Here is a 17,436-nt window from a genome sequence, read left to right on the forward strand (position 1 = left end):
ACACACACACACACACACACACACACACACACACACACACACACACTCTGCCTCACATACCCACAAACACCTCAAAGAGAACAAAAGAGCACCTCAACAGAAAACCCATGTTGTTTGTAACCCTAACCACTTTTTGAGAAAATAATACAGAATTGTGTACAATGTTACATACTTTCATCACAGTCTCTATTATTTAAACTGTTCCAGTAGTTACAAGTATTAGGACTGCACAGCTGCTCTGCCCTAACACTAACACTCTTGAGTGTGAGCTTCACCTCTTCTCCATGATCTCCAGCGTCAGGTGCAGCAGCTCCCGTTTGCTCTTCTCTCGTCTCTTTATCATCTCCAGGATGGTCACAGCCCGACTGAGGTCCCGGCGCAGCTTAAGCATCTTCTCATAGGAGGCCTCATCATTTTTGCGGTTCTGAAAATATAAAGTTGCTTGCTTAATGTCACAAAGGTCTTCTACCCAGCTACTGTAAGGATGTATGCATCTGCAGAGTTATGGCTAAGAGACACAGGAAGGGAACACAGACCACCAAGATAGCAATCCTGGTACCTGATTTTTAGTGAATCAATATCAATACACATTAAGACCACCATGAAAACTCTAAAGGTCAACATACTTTAATGTTTTCCAGTGTAATTTAAAAAAATGTTATGTGTGGGTATGCACAGTGTCCATGGGCCAGAAGGGGCATTGGACCCTTCGGAGCAAGAGTGTCATCACAGGCATTTATGAGTTCTGTGACAGGGGTACAGGAGTTGCAGCACTGTGCCCTGATGGAGAAATAAGTGCTCTGGACCACTGGGCAACCGCTCTGCTATAATTATAAGGAATGCTATCCAAAGTACAGAATTAAGTTGCAATATTAAGGTATTAACTATAATTTTTCTTAAAAATTAAAAACCCACTCACTTTCCGAGTCTGCATTTTTTCAGTTCGTCTTCTGAAAGCCACATAAGGGTCGTTTGTGCTGGAGCCGTCCCGCTTTTCCTGCTTCACCGACGGGATGAGTGACGGTCCTCGGCACGTCTTTCTCTTTTTAATCCAGTATTCATAGACTTCTCTAATTAACTCGTCATCTTCTTTCAGCAGGAGTTTGGCTTCCTGCAGACTGACTGGCTGAATGTAAAACCATCATGTCACTTTCATCAAACACAGTGCAAGGACTCAACCATCCGTCATGCTTCAGTTAGTGCAGTCAAGCCAACACCAGGATTGACAGTATGCTTTCTTATACAAGGTCTCCTTCCTCCCAGGCTAACCTTGGACTGGCTGCATAGCTGAGGATAACCTTCAACTTCTGATCCCTTCTAAGTACTGGGATCAAGAGAGGTGCACACCAGCACACTTGGTTTACAGGGCGCTGGGGAGCAAGCCCAGCTAGGCAGGCACTGAGCTTACTGAGCCACACTTCCAGCCTTTGAGTGTGCAATCGTTACAGTAATCCCAAATCAAATGTCCCAGGTCACACAGCTTGCGGTATCTCATGACTTTAGGACTTGATATTAGTCACTTCCTAATTACTCACTGATATACAAATGCAAGTTGAAGAGGTTTTTTTGCTTGTTTTTGCTTAGAAGACAGGGTGTCTTATTATGTAGCCTGGGCTGGCCTTGAACTCAGAGATCCACCCACCTGCCTCTGCCTTCCAAGTGCTGGGATTAAAGGTGTATCATCATGTCCCTCTAGTTTATTATTTTTATCTCTATACATGGCTGGGGTAACTGAGGCACAAAAAAAAAAAAAAAAAAAAAAAAATCCAAACATATTGTTCAAAATTATCCAGGTTACTATTAGGCAGACGTGAACTCTAGTGCTAGAGTCTGCTGCCTCTGCCCTCCTCACTACGGCACTGTTCCACACACTGCAGGAATTTATGCCTAGCACACAAACACACAGAAATGAAGTTACCTGCTGACCACTGCCTTTTTCTAGCCGGTCAATCATCTCCTCAAACTGCAACGGGCAGATGTCCATCTTCTTCTTTAGTTTGTTCACAAACACTTCATCTTCAGAGTCCAGGTCGTAGTCAGGCTGCTCGGCGTCCAAACTGAAAGCTGGCAGAGGAAGCACAGGCAATCGTTCACTGCGTGCCCCAGCAGCAGAGGCCCCCGAAACCTGCACAAGCAAGGCCTGCTGTCCTAACGAACGAAAGTGCCAAGACCCCAGTCTCAGTCACACACACTCACAGCTTATTGCCGTGTCTTCTACATTCAAAGCCAAGACAGACGATTGTAGAGAAAAGCTATAGAAAGACAGTAAACAGAACGCCCTACTCACTCCTTATGTAGGATTCTGCTAGATTATTTAAACTCTATTTTACAAATCAGTTAGCTATTTTCCCAAAAGATTAAGGAAGACAGTAGCAGTAATGGTGACAGTTCCATGCATGGTTCACTGTCACTGTGCCAGAGACATGTGGTTTGCTACTTATATATTCGGCAAGAACTGCTACTACAGCATCAAAAGTCAATCAACGGCTTACAAAAACCAGGGAAGACAAAGTTAGAGAAAATTAAAGAACTTGATAGCAAAACTCTTGTATTCGTCTTTCCTTTGGTTTATTAGTTTCCGACTCTGGAAATCCAATGCCTACAATGGTGAGGCCTTCTTTATCTTTTAACCCAGTCTCCCTAATGGTGGCGTTCTTATGACCCGGTAGTATACCAAGTTCCACATGACATGGTGTGCTGTAGCTTATGGCTTGAGCCTTTGTATTAAGCACGTTTAGCTACTAAGCAGGTAAATGCCAACTTAGTCTTTTCAAAATCTGGCTTGACACCAGTCTTTTAAAGTTCTTTGCCTACCATTCATCCTTCATCCAGTAAGTGTTTCCTAAGCGTTTGTTTCAGAAACTAAACCCTCAACAGAAAAATGGGCTGTGAATATATATGTGTGTGTGTGTGTGTGTGTGTGTGTGTGTGTATGTGTGTACACACATATAACATTCTGCATAAATTAGAGGCATTTCAAGCAATCCTAAAATCTTATGGTACACAGCTTTAGAAAAAAATCTGGACTGAATATTTCCCTCTCTGTGCACTGTTTGGTGGGTTTTTTGTTTCTTTGTTTTGTTTTTACATTTTAGTTGTTAAGCATGTGTGCCCCTCCTAAGAAGAGATTGTCTGTGAAGGGAGGCCACTGTCTTGTCTTTGTATCTCCAAGTGTTCTGAGAGCGAGCAGCAGGTCCCTTCTGTGCAGCCGCTGTCTGCAGCACTCATCTAACAAGGATTTTATCACTATGCAAACTTACTTACGGGAGGAAAACCACCAACACAACGCCCAGTAATTTGAAAGGGACACTCACTGGGTGCCCAGGAGCTGCTATCCTTGTTTTAGAGGACTCCGTAAGTATCTGCAGCATTAACTGCATTGTTCAACTGTCTGTCTTCATTGACTTGTTTTAATTAAAAGTGCAGTGGAAAGTGGTAAGTGGGTATTCAGACTTCAGTCTCTAGGTGCTGGCACCTCTGTACCCCAGACTTTCCTGTCACTTCCTCATAAGCAAGCAGGCTTTGGAGACCCTTACATGGAATGACAAAGGCAGAAAGCATCTGATTCTCTCCGCTTCTAACCAAATCAATCCAGACCTATGCTTCTCCCTTGCCATTTTGACTAAACTTATACTAACTGAGCAAAATTTAAACTTCAGGCTTTGCCATATTAGCTGCACCCCAAGCGTTAACCACCCAAAGGTGCCTAATGGTAAGGGCTGTTTTAGAAAGCACAAATTAGAAGACATATCTATCATTCCAGAAGGTTCTATTCAAGAGGGCTGACAGGATCACCCAGCAGGCCAAACTAACAGGCCAGCACTGATATTCTGCCTTCCGAGGCCTGAAGTGTATTAGGATCTCATCTGTCCAGCACTCACTAAAAAGCTCCACTGGGAAACATGGCTTTTCTTTGGTGTGAACCACATGAGAAGTCACCAACACGGGTCTAGTCATAATCATCCCTGAGAACGAAAGCAGCTTGCCCGGCGCCACTGTGGGACTAGACAGGGTTCCTGCTAGGTCACCAGTGCCACCTGCAGGGCCTCTGACCTTCTGGTCTTCCTTCTGACAGTGACAACACAGGTCACCCTGAACAGTCCAGCTGGCCTAGAGCCCGAGGGCCCCTCATCCGTGGGTGTGGGTTGGGATTACCACTGCGTCCCATCATGCCTTGCTCTAAAGAATTCTGTCAGCCGCACAGGTTGGTGGCCCAGGACTCAGGAAGCCGAGCCAGCATGCTCTAAGTTTGAGGCTAGCCTGAGTGCTACAGTAAACCTTTCCAACAGCAACAAAGTTTTGTCATTTAAAACGAAATCCAGCTTATTAACTGCAGCTAATTAACTACCATGGTGGATCTCAGCACCGTTAAAAAAGCCAACACATACACACACAACTAAAAAAATGAGACAGCTCAGCAAGAGCCCAGAACCCCCTTTTGGCCTCTGTGGCCATCAGCCATGCATGCTATGCACAAACAAACGTATGAAACACTCACACACACAGACTAAAAATACATAAACCTTTCAAAAGAAAACAGAAACAAAATCACCACCACCACACTGCCGGTGTAGTTCACCGGTCCACACTTGCCTCACACATATAAGGACCTGGGTTTGATCTTCAAAACCACAAGAACTAAAACACAGAAAAGGAAAGCTTTAATATTGTATGTCACACATAGAAACACTGTTACAACATGAAATTAAGAAGGAGGAGCACAGTCCCACAGAAACTCCGATCCTGATCAGTTACTTTAACAGAGACACAGGACAGTCAGCAGTCCCTCCCTCATGTGGGCAGATGGTCTCCAGTGATAATTTAATCCCTTCTCCATTCAACTTCACATATTGTTTTTATTGTATACTTCAGCAACTTGAAGCTCACAGACTGGTTTCTCAATGTCCCATTTAATTCCTTCAGAGATCAGCTGAGAGCAAAGATAAGGAGAATTTCTGTTCTCACTGTCTAGTAACAGGGATGAAACACAGATAGATGCTTGTGTTAACATTCACAGCTCAAACCAACTGGGCACGAGCGGGCTGCCCAGGACTCCAGATGATGCTGTGTGAAGCAGGAACAGTAACCCTGGAGAAAGGCACACTTTCCAGGGCTGAGGATCATCTTCTCAGTCTGGTTTTGACTTGAGTGTGCTATATACTGTGGGTGCAAGCACTGACAACCTGGCCTTAGGTCTCAAAGTCAACATGAGCTGGTGGCGACATTACTGTCTTCTTAAACCTCTTTACTCTTTCAGAACGTATTCAACTAGAGTGAATGGAGACCCTGCACTGGAAACCCCGTGACGTGTTCACATGCACAGCTCTGTGATGGATGTTCCGGGTTCTCTCAGTCACAGAGCCAGGCCCTGGACAATGCTGCAGGTAGATATGGAGACAGGGAGAGAAACCCTGTAGTGTGCATTCCTTTAGAATCTGGGCATAAAGACAGAGTGCCTGTTCTGGGAAGCAATGAAACATGAGTTTGACTGTGGGTCCTGGGGCTCAAACATTGGTCATGAATCTTAGAAACAAGCACCTTAACTCAACGAGCCATCCTGCTGGTCCACCATTCCTTTTTCTTTCTTTTTTTTTTAAAGACAAAGTTCATTCTATGCTATGCAGCCTAGGCTGATGACCTTCCTACTTTGGCCTCCCAAATGCTGCTAGAGAGACATGGATCATGCCCAGGATAAAACCAAAACTCCTCCAAAAACCTCCTTCAAACCAAAAATCCCCTTTCCTTTGAAAGTCTAAACTACTGCACGTTGTAAAATAAAAACATTTGGGAAATACCTGATATAGAAATATAAACCTTTATTTATATTTGTAAAAATTTTGGGTTTTATCATCTATTTCCACGTGTATCTACAGCTGTGTAAGCCAGTGCCACACATGTACACACCTGTTTTTTTCATTTTCTAAGTCACCAAAGAGTAAATGACTATAATGGCTCTGGCCAAGACAATGATTTTTTTTTTTTCTGCAGCCTGTACTCCAGTTTTGTCAACTCGCCCGATAGTTTTCAACGACTCTCCACCTACTACAGGATCAGGTGTCAGTCTAGCTGTTGTATGTTGTAGTTCTTGCCCTCCTTAGGTAGAGTACTTTAATTATGGTGAGATTCTGATAGGCTCTCAAGAGCTATCCACCCTCCTAAGCTCATGCTCCCCCTCCTCTAGCACACTCCTTGCTGGACTGGGCAGGTGGCAGAATCACTTGCTTCAGTGTACACACTGGATTCAGTCCCTGGTTGTAATAGACCAAACCAAACACTCTTCACTTTTAAAAATCTGATTTGTTCCTCTATCATAAATAGATTATATGTGCTCCTGACTAGAATAGGATGACTGTTTCAGTTCTCAGAATATCATCACAATATTTATCTGTTTCTCATCACAGATAATCACATTTTATTACATTTTGTTGCACACAACCACGAACACAGGTAACAGTGCACACACGGAGGCCAGGAAACCTTAAAGGAGCTGGTTCTCTTTTCGCAACTCAGGCCCAGGGAATGGACTCAGCATAGGCAGGTGCTTTTACTGGCTGAGATGCCTCTTGGGCTCCATCTGGTAATTCTGATTTATCATGTCAAGATGTTGCCCAAGTGATTCCATAGTTCTGATTTCTTTCCCTCTTCTTTGTGTAATAAGCAGTGTAGCTTAAAATCCCTCAGGTACCCTACTCCTCACCAAACGTTCTTCAGGCCAACAGACACTAGTGATTCTTATGGTAGCGTCTTGACTGAGCATGGTGGCCATTCCTCGCCGTGCCATAAGCTCTGGCATCTAACTGGAAGCATGGGCTGCTCGCCACCATGCTGAGTTCACAGTCCCACCGTCCCAATGCTGTGTATTTACTACTCCACTTCAGATGCTCCTGGCCATCTTGTCCCTCTCCTGCTTAACTAAGCCTGGGGTCAGCCACTTTCCTGAGGACACAGGTACGTGGTGTGCTTTTTGCTATAGCCTATTATTGCTTTTTGATCCCTTGGATCAGGAAAAACAGGGCAATACTGAGTGAGACAGTTTAGAAGCATGAGAGAATGGAGCTGAAGACAGTAGGGTTTTGATGTTTCTTCTTGCAGAACTCTAAGTAGGACTAAGAGAAAATAATGACTTTTGTCCCCAAGCCATGTAAAGATAAAAATAGAGGTAGAATTTCCCAACCTAATGTTTGATGAAATAACACTCACTGACAGATTTATAAACTAACATAAGACTACCATCACCCACAATACACAGCAGTAGCATGCAGTACCATTTAGGGGCTAGGGAGAGGCATACATTCTCAAACACAATTGATCACGCCTTTCTTAAGGCATAGTTTACCCTAAAAAAACTAACAAAGAATCAGTCCGGGCAGCATCACCCCCACTCCCATGTCAAGCTGCACCACAGCACCACAGAGCCAGGGCTGTATAAACACTGAGGTAGTGGTATAGAAACAGACTGTTAGAGCAACGCAGCAGAATGGAGCACAGAGAACAAGCCACACTCCTACAAACACAAGAGCTTAACATAAAAACTCCTAAGGTACACACTGATGAGAAGGAAGCCTCTTTATCAAGTCAGAGCATTCACCTTGCAAAAAATGCTCTACATGAATTAAGGACTTAATTAGACCTGATACTCTGACGCCGTCAAAGAGAAATGCTCCGAGTTGCAGGCACAGGCCCAGAGTTTCTCAACAGGACTCTAGGCATGGAGGCTGTTCTTAGCTGTCACTTGACTACATCTGGAATTAACTAAAACCCAAATATCTCCTACCCAAAATATCTGTAGGAGATATTTTTCTTAACTGAATCACTTGAAGTGGGTCTTCCCACTTCTAATCTGCATCTCTACACTGGGACGAAGGGCAAGGAAGAATGAAACTCTCTGCTTGCTCTCGCTAGGAGGTCCCTTCGCTGGCTTTAGAGCTTACACTGCACACCCGTGTCTACGCTCCACTGCTGAGATAAACATTCAGCAGCAAAGGGACAACTAGGAAAACCGTGGCCTGTCCACAGTGGAACCTTCCAGCCACAGAACAAAGCTGGGTCTTCTGTGAGAAAGTGGATGTGACTGCAGACAATCGTTTTAAGCAACTTCAGTCAGCTCAGATAGGCAAATGTTGCATGTTTGTTCTCATTTGTAGGTCCCAAGCTTTACAGATACATAAAATCAGGGATTTACACATGACACAAAAGCAAAAGCAAGACTGTCTAGGGAACAAAGGGGACCAAAGTAGACGAAACCAGGATGAGGCTTAATATGCTTAAAACACATTTACAGGAGAACAGTGTCATGTAAGCTTGCATGACAAAACGAGAACAGACAGATTCCAGAATGACTAGGGTAGCTGCAGGCGCCCTCTAAAGCTGCTCACGTACGCTTACGTTCATGTGTGCAGTCTGTGCCATGGGCAGTGCATGTAAGGACCATTTCTCAGAAGTCTTCTCTCTCTTCCCCTGAGGGAGCGCAGTTACCCAACCCAGGCTGTCAGGCTTACGTGGCTTGTACAGCAAGCACTTTCACCCAGGGGGGGTGCACGCAGGCATACACATGCTCACAGTTCCTAAAGAATCACATACACATTATGTATACATATAACTCTGTGTGCATGTATGCATAAGTACTAAGAGGGTTCCTAAGAATTCAAGGCAATGTGTTCTTCATAAACAAGTTAAGAAGTTGGCTACCAGAGTCAAGAGTTCATTTTCCATCTGAAAAAATTACACTGTTTGTGACGGCTGTTTTTGGTTGCCAACTTTGACTACATCTGGAATTAACCAAAACCAAAGCAGCCGGGGACAGCTGTGACTGATTGTTCTTAATAAAAATCACCTGAAGCAAAGATCCACTTTTAATCTGGGCACCTTCTGCTTAGATGAAGGACAGAGAAGAAGGAAGTCCTTTTTTGGCCCACTTGACCTCAACTCTTGCTGAGTCCATCCTCCACTGGCATTAGAGCCCACGTCTTCAGGATTTCAGCAGACTTTGAAGCCTGGCTGAGACACCCATCTGATGGACTGAACAACTATTTGATGCTTAAACTTTCCCGCTGAACCACTCACGCTGAATCACAGCCTGTGAGCCACTCTACAAAGTTCCACATACGTATGTATGTATACAGGAGAATTGACAGATGGAGCACACACACACACACACAATCCTGACTAATACACTAAACAATTACAATTTTCTTCATTTATCACAGTCCACTAAAACTATTAATAACTGTTTTAAGAATTATAAATGTTATTCAGTCTCTCTCTCCCACAAAACACAAAAAGACACAACATTCCCCAGTGTTTTTCACACCTATACTAATGATACCTAAATTGGTTAGAAAGACGATGAGTAACAAGATGTTACTTATACTTCTCAGGAACACAGATGCCAAGTCCTCAATGAACTCCTACAGCAAACATCCCACCCAACAATGTGCTGGAAGACACCATCCATCACAGGCAACTGAAGTGTGGTGAGGGTGGAAGGCCAGCTGAGTATTTGAAAATCAACCAGTTTAACCTACTACATTAGCAGGTTGTGTTGGCTAGAGTTTTGTCCACCTAACACAAGTTATACTTTATGGGAAAAGAAACCTTAATTGAGAAAAACTTTCACTGTACTGGCCAGATGGCAGCTTTGTGGGGCATTTTCTTGATTACTGACCAACGTGGGTGGTGGACCCTGAGCAGCTGGGACTGCGGCTGTCAGAAGGCAGGCTGCTCCTGGCCTGACCCGTGTTTTGCTCAGCCTGTTTCTTACCACTCAGGACTTACTCTCAGACTTAACCGAGATGTTAAGGGTTATAGTTAGCCATAATAACCAAGGCAGTGGTGCTGTACTGAGAGAAATACAAAGTCAACGGGACAGAATGGAGAACAGACCTAACAGGGCAATGTGGTACATGCTTGTAATCCCAGCACACACGAGGCCAAGTAGGAGAATGCTAAGTTTGAGGCCACACTTGGCCTCAATGTGAGACTCCGAAGCTTGAGGGATCTGGTTGTTCTTCCTGAGGACCCAAGTTCAATTCCCAGCATCCACATGGCAGCTCACAACTGTCTGTAACTCCAGTTCCAGGGGATCTAACACCTTCACACAGACACATGTTGGCAAAACACCAATGCAAATAAAATAAAAATAATAAATTATTTAACTGGGCTTGGTGGCACATGCCTGTAATCCCAGCACTTGGGGAGGCAGAGGTAGGAGGATCTCTGTGAGTTTGAGGTCAGCCTCGTCTACAAAAGCAGTCCAGGACAGCCAAAAACCACAGAGAAACTCTGTCTCGAAAAACCAAAAAGAAAAATAAAAAGAAAGAAAAAAGTGAGACCCTGCCATAAACACAGAAGCCCCACAGAATATGCTCAATTAATTTTTGAACACTGAGCAAAAAGTAACTCAACTGGAGAGAGCATTTGTAATAATGGTGCCAGACAGACTGGCATACAAAGAAAAAAAAAAAAAAAAAACCAACAAACTTTTTTTAAACCTTAACTTCATGATTCCTATAAAAATTAACTCAAAATGGGTGGGTCACAGACTTACATGTAAAACTGCCCAGTTTCCAGGACAGAGCAGAGACTGATCTGAAGGCTAGGTTCAGATCAAGGCATCTCAGAGCAGAAGCTATGTAGGAGGAGCATTGAGAACTTGGACCTAATCCAAACTAGGAACTTCTGTGTGGGAAACACATGACAAAGTGGGAGGAAATACTCACACCATGTACCTGATACGTTCTTAAGCCTAGAAAATGTTTTTATTGTCTACCAGGAGTCAACAGTAAAACAATCCACATTAGAAAATGGGTAAAAGATGTGTGATTAGTCCCTGAAAAAAAAAAAAAAAAGGCAAATAAAGCACAAAATGATTGCTTGTCTCTCTGGGAAGTGCAAAGTAAGATGAGGTAATACATAGAGCTCTTACAGTAACTCCAACGCAGAACTACTGACCCATATGTTGCAGAGTAGGGAACTAGAGCCTGCACATTGGCAGCGATGACGTTAGAACGCTCAGCTCATCTGGAAACAGCATGGCACCTGTCGTCCCAACTACAAATGGATGACTCAGACACTAGCCAACCTGAATACTGAACCCAGAGAGATTTAACGTGTACACCAATGTTGCGGTGGACCTATTTGTACCAGCCTCAATCCAGAAGCTACCCAAACATCCTTCAAAGGGTTAGTGACCAATGCATGTGGCACATATATACTGTGGGTGACTACTTGGCCAAGACGGCGAACGGCTTGACTTCTGAGCCATTCATTTCTTCAGGTGTTGGCTTAACACCCTTTCTTAGCTAGAGGGCTTTTCTAATGAACATTCTTCAGATGTTAGCACAATCTAAACCCGACTTCTTCTTCAGTCATCTTGTATGACGCTTACTGAGAAATTGGCTTTAATTGGTTCTTGAGTCACTACCTCGTTAATGGTTGGCTTACCTTTCCAACTGTTTGTTTTTAAAAGTTGCCAACAACCTGGAGCTAGGTAAGGAAAGTCACGGTAATAATGCAGGACGTCCCATCGTAAACCTGTAAGCTCTCAGTTCATCACCACCAAGTGGGTCTTTTGAGCAATCATTTCTAGTTCACCATCAAGTAAAGTGACTCAATTTCAAAACAGAACACTGACACTTAAAACACTAGCAGCTTGTAGCACAGGTTCGAGGCTGGCTAACTACACAAAAGAGCTCGGGCTTGTTATCTGTTATCACCAGTAAAACATAGCTGCCTTCACACCACAACACATCAAAGATAAAGGTATTTGTGACAGAGGATGCCTCACGTACCCTTCCCAGGAAAAGCCGACTCCTGACTCAAAAGTCATGTTCTTGAGGCTGGTGACATGACCATTCCAAACAGAGTGACATGTGTTTCCACTGTGAGGCCTATTAAGATCCTACTTGTCTGAATGAGCCTACAGTGGAACTACAGAACTGTTCAGACAAATGCCACCTGCTTAGAAGGCACATATCTCAAATACCATTTTCTTCTTCTTTTTTTTTTTTTGGAGACAGGATCCATGATGACCTCAGACTCACAGTGCAGCTGAGAATGACTGGAGTTCCTAATTCTTCTATACATTAGACTGCATATGTTAGAGTGACAGGTGTGTACCGCTGTGCCCAGTTTATGCAACACAAGGCTTTGTGGCATACTCAGCAAGACTCGCAAACACCACGCTGAGGCGGAAGACAGGCCCGGCTAACTCAGGCCACGGTGGCCAAGTTGCCCCGGAAGAGGGAGCACCCATAAGAGCACTCACCCTGCAGGTGGATGAGCTGCTTTGGCATCCGGAACTCCCCAGGGTACACGGACTCATAGTAAGCGATGTTACTCTCCGCCTCGGGGACCGGAATCACCATATTATCCCGCTTCTCGCCGTATACCTGCTGTGCAGAGATAGCCCGCTGGAGATGGTGCTCCTAAAAACACGAAAGCACAAAGTGTAAGCTTAGGATGCAGTCATCAGAATGTCCAGATGTACAGAAGTTTCTGCTCACTTGTTCAAATGAAGGAATTTGGGAGACCCAACAGCACAGCTGGCCTAACATTTTTTTTGATACAGGGGCTCATTGTGTAGACCAGGCTGGCCTCAAATTCCCAAAGATCTATCTGAATTCTGCCTCTGAGGGTCAGGACCAAAGAATATGTAAGAACACTTTAAGCGGAGACATCATTTCCTCAAAAGGTAATGTTTGCCAGAGACGAGAATCTGACTAACAGCGTAAAAGCTTAGTTTGCAGATGACACCTGAAGACAGTAATTTTTTTTAATTTAATTTTTGTTTGTTCACATTTAGAAATATACAGGATAGGTATCAACTAGGAAGAAACTCACCATCAAAATGCCAATGCCATTTTGCTACAGGAGGAATGGGAAAATGGAACAAATGAGAATGAGAAGAAGCATTCAGCCTACCTCCCGGTGGCCGGGTTACACAATGCCAGCATTCAGATGTCTGATTGGTTATGCACTAACTTTCAAGAGAAGAGAACCAAGACTTGTTTAGTGTAAGAACTTCTGCATTAAGTGATCACAGCAACTTTAGTATTTTCTTTTAGGCACTGAATGAAACTCTTGAATGCAACTAACCAACTATGTTTTACCAGTAAGCCATTCTGGGCTAGGGGTCACGAGTTTAACACAGAACTGGCAAACCGGGGCAGGGATAACTATGTTTCTGGCTTTTATTCTACAAGCCACTGTTAAGGTGACAGCCGAGGGAGGCACACAGCGCAAAGGTGGTTACATTCAGTGAGAATCTCGACGGTCTTTTGCGTGAATGAGACTGTGCTGGTTGAGGCACTTACACACGCATGTAAGCCACCAACACAGGCAGTCCTAGAGAAGTGCCATACTGCTGTGTGAGAACCCACACACTCTGGAACAGACAGCCAGCACCGTGCTTCACCCGGGAGACAGACTTGACTGGTTCTCACACACAGTCACGCCCACAGCAGCTGTCCCAATCACGTGCCACCAGCATCAGGTTTCCAAAAGAGAACAGATTCTAGGAAAGTCGGTAAATCTCTGGAAAAGTGCCATTGCTTCTGTAGATCCAGGACAAAGCTTCCTCTCAGGCTGAGGACGGCAGGCTGCAGGAGCCCAGTCCTGAAGAAGACAGCCGGCCCCCAGGCAGCTCTGCTCTAGGCTCCAGGAAAGCATCTCGTGGGTGACAAAGTGCTGAAGGGACCGCAAGGGCTCCCTACAAGGGCTCCCTACACCACACTGAGTGGAATCTAAAGCTCAGGTTAGAATGGCCCAGCAGGACGCCATCTGCTTGGTGACACTTTGGAAGGTGAAGGGAGGCAGGACTGCAGCGGTGACTCCAGTCCCAGATGTTGACTTTATCTGTGATTGGGGACAGTGTCCCACGGCTCTGTGCAGTCCTTCTCTAGCCATGTCACCTCTCTACTCCTAAAGGCACAGCCGGAAGCCTGCCTGTACACCTGGGGTGCTACCTCAGAGTCCCCAAAGCACGCTTTCACCACAGATTTGGAGCACTTGGTCCTTCTAGCTCAGACTAACCAAGGAGGGTGGAGGAGGAGCCTGCACAGTGCCACGAATACCATTATTTACAGGTGTAAGCCTGAGTCCAATTCTTCCACCTTACACACAAGGACTCCACGGACCCACTGCTTAGTTACGGCTGTCAACTGCAGTGTCAGACAGCACCACACCACTAACCCCTGGTGCTCCAAAGACACCAGCACCCACTTCTCCATGTACACCCAGCCCCACATACTGAGAGTGCCACACACAGTGTAGGCCAGAGATTTTCACCTCAAAAGCCCAATCCTTTGTTCCAAGTACTCTGAATTTCCAAAGTCCTTTCTGGACATACAGTAAGAATGGGGATGGAAGCTCATGCCCTGGACTGAGGCTGCTTGGATTAGAGCCAACTCCAACATTCAACAGTTTGTGATTCCTGGCAAGTCTTCCAGGCAGTTGGGGCTGAGGGGTGGGGGAGGGGGAGCGGGAGCACCCGACGGTTGCATTTACAGAATTGGTTAGAATGTAAGTAAGATAAATGTGAGGCTGAAAGTCTTAGTGTAACAGGTGTACAAAATACGCTTTGGTTTAGTTTTTTACCAGAAAGCTCTCTCACACACACAAATTCCCACGTGAAAAACATTCTAGCTTCATGAGGAAGCTTATTAAGAATGCACATATTCTCCCAGACACTTTTCTACACAACAGAGTCTAACGACATGCTTTGGGTCCCTTGATATATGCTGGAGAACATTCTACATGGACACTGTTCGCTTCAATAGACACTCTGGGCTTCACTGTACAAGTCAAGTTCATGATCATTTTACAATACAAACTGATGGCGGATGAAAAAACGTGGGAACAGTGTGAATGCACAAACTTTCTCCTTAAATGATTCAAAACAAATCATCACCTTGTGCTATGCATAGATATTTTTCGGACCAGGGACGGCAACTACAGACAACTGCAATGTGTTCAAGCGCTCTCCACGTCTATCAACATTCCCTAGGGCAACGCGACTCAGGACCCCGGCCCTTCTGATCGGAGACAGGGTCTCATCATGTAGCCCAGGATGACCTCAAACTCAGAGGCTCTGCTCCTACCTCAGCCTTCCAAGTACTAGTTTCAAACACATGCTGTCACCTGGCTCACTATCTCTTCAAACGCACACACACCACAAAACTTCAGTCATCTCATATTTATTATTTTCTTTACAAGTTATTGGAAAACTCCCTTAACTGTTGCTTTGCTCAGCTCTGAAAGGGCTGCTTCCTTTTTTACATTAAAGAAATGAGTCTCGTGGAATAATCTTACAAACTTCTGCTATAGTTTTATCTCCCTTTTTATGTATAGAACTCAAACTTACAGGCCACTTTACAGCTTGTCACACTTGATCTCAGAGAAGGTGACAGGCAGAGGTAATTTTAACCTCCTGACAGAGCATCGGAGAGAAGTTTGAGGCCAGCCAGGGCAATACTAACTAGTCTAGCATCATATTCACCTCAGCGAGGCGGAATCAGAAGACTTCCCGATAATGAACTGATGCCCCCAAACTACCTACGCCACACGAGGCACGGCAAGGCAGGTGCGGGCCAGAACTGTGGGTCACCTGTACTTGGGATGTGGAACAGGAAGACCAGAAGTTTAAGGCCAGCCCTTGCCAGATGAGATCCTGCCTCTGGGACAGACAGACACACACACACACACACACACACACACACACACACACACACACACACAGTCAAGGCTAAACCTCCCCTCAAAAAACAAAACAAAAACCAAACAAACCAAACAAAGGACAGAAATACTTAAGAGCCAGGATGTAATAAATGGTCTGTCAAGATAAAGGGAAAAGCTCCAGGAAAGAGGGTAGCAGAGAAAACAAGAGCGCAAATGGAACTAATGTAAAGCAGTTACATCTGGGTTCACGGTAGAGTTCTCTGTTGTATTCCTTGCGTGGCACACACATAGATGTGCAAGCATGAGTGCCCACACGAGCTCCTGTGGCAGGTTTCCAAATTAGTCCCACCTTGTTCTTGTGAGACAAGGCTTCTCACTGAACATGGATCCTATAGGTGTGGCTACACTGGCTGGCCAGCAAGCTCTGGGATCCTCTTGCCTCTGCACTCTCAGCACTGTGTTAAAATGTGGGCTGTAAGCCCACCTCCTCAGCTGGGCTACAAGCACTCACACCCTGGTGGCCCTTCCCTTTTCATGTGGGCTCGCTGAAGGTAGCCCTCCAGCCACTTTCCTGCTGAGCTATCTCCTCAGCCTCTGCACCAGTCCTCTTCTTACAACAGTCATTGTTAAAAGAGCAAAAAACCAAAACCGAAACAAAGCAGACTCATAGTAGGAATGGCTCTCTCTCTCTTCTCCACTGGGCTTTGTGTCACACAGCTATGCAGCTTACAAGGGCAGACAGCACTAGAGCACAAAGACAGGAGGCAGTTTTAAACAGGGTTGACAAGGTAAGTTGCTTAGTCATGGAACACACTTGTTGCACTGACCCACCTAGAATAAGTGACCACCTGGAGTTCTGGAGGGGGTGACTCTAAACCTCAACACGGTCTCTGACTAGTTAGCTCTGAGGCACTGTCCAGGCAGGACCCTGCACACCAACAATCTCAGCAAATGCAGTCTGGGAGGAAGGATGGAGAGTCCTCACAGGTGCCACGCTCTGCCCATGACGCCCAGCCTGTAAGCACTTCCTATGTCTTCCTTATTTATGTGACCACTGTTAGTGTTTCATGAGGCCCAATTCACAGGAGTAAATGTATAAGCTTCAAAACAACTATAATGGTAAGCTGTGATATGATAAAATCATTCTCTTCCACAACAGAATTACCTATTTTGGGAAACTCTTAGTTCCACGCACTGCTAAATTTAAAATGAGCAATTTTTTTTGAAGTCCACCTCTTTATTTTTACCTTTTTTTTTGGGGGGGGGAGGGCTCTATTTTGACTGTAGATACTCCAAGGTTGACCCACATTCTATGGAGAAAGGTAACAGGCTGGCAAACCACACCTGGGGTTTGCACAAGCCCCTGGAGCACAGCCTCAGCCTCGGTGGGTCACTGAAGACTGCCTACGGCTGCTTTTGCCCCACAGCAGAGCCCAGCAATTCCTGAAGAGTGGAAAGCCCGCCAAGGCAAGTATCCACTGTCCAATCCTTCACAAGCAATTTCCAGACCTTTGACACACACCCGTGTAAATGTTGGCACGCAGTGGTCAGTAACAGCAAGACCTCCTATTACTCGGAGAAATGACAGAAGAGCAAAACACAGCTTACTAGGTACAGGGTATGTCTTCAGAGGACACACCACATACTCCATCTTTGCTTCCAGAGCTGGTACCGTGCACAGCCACTTTACAGAAGGCACTGCTCAGGAAGCTTATGTCACCTGCCCACAGCGGGAGGAGGGACCTGGGCTGTGGTCTTCTC

The 17,436-nt window shown here is 45.1% G+C and overlaps 1 protein-coding gene across 2 annotated transcripts in view; it reads right to left on the bottom strand.

Annotated features, from left to right (window-relative positions):
- Nucleotides 1-17,436, bottom strand: part of Epc1 (enhancer of polycomb homolog 1) — an 82,683-nt gene that overhangs the window by 16,597 nt on the left and 48,650 nt on the right. For both annotated transcript variants that reach the window (XM_055629262.1, XM_055629263.1), the window contains exons 2-5: nt 12,266-12,425; nt 1,919-2,064; nt 920-1,126; nt 276-424 (exon numbers count right to left, since the gene is read on the bottom strand). In XM_055629262.1, coding sequence (XP_055485237.1) covers nt 276-424; nt 920-1,126; nt 1,919-2,064; nt 12,266-12,425 — 662 coding nt within the window. The remainder of the gene's footprint in view (nt 1-275; nt 425-919; nt 1,127-1,918; nt 2,065-12,265; nt 12,426-17,436) is intronic.

This window comes from Psammomys obesus, unplaced genomic scaffold, assembly GCF_907164565.1.
Source record: "Psammomys obesus unplaced genomic scaffold, mPsaObe1.curated_primary_1811, whole genome shotgun sequence".
Classification (NCBI taxonomy): domain Eukaryota; kingdom Metazoa; phylum Chordata; class Mammalia; order Rodentia; family Muridae; genus Psammomys; species Psammomys obesus.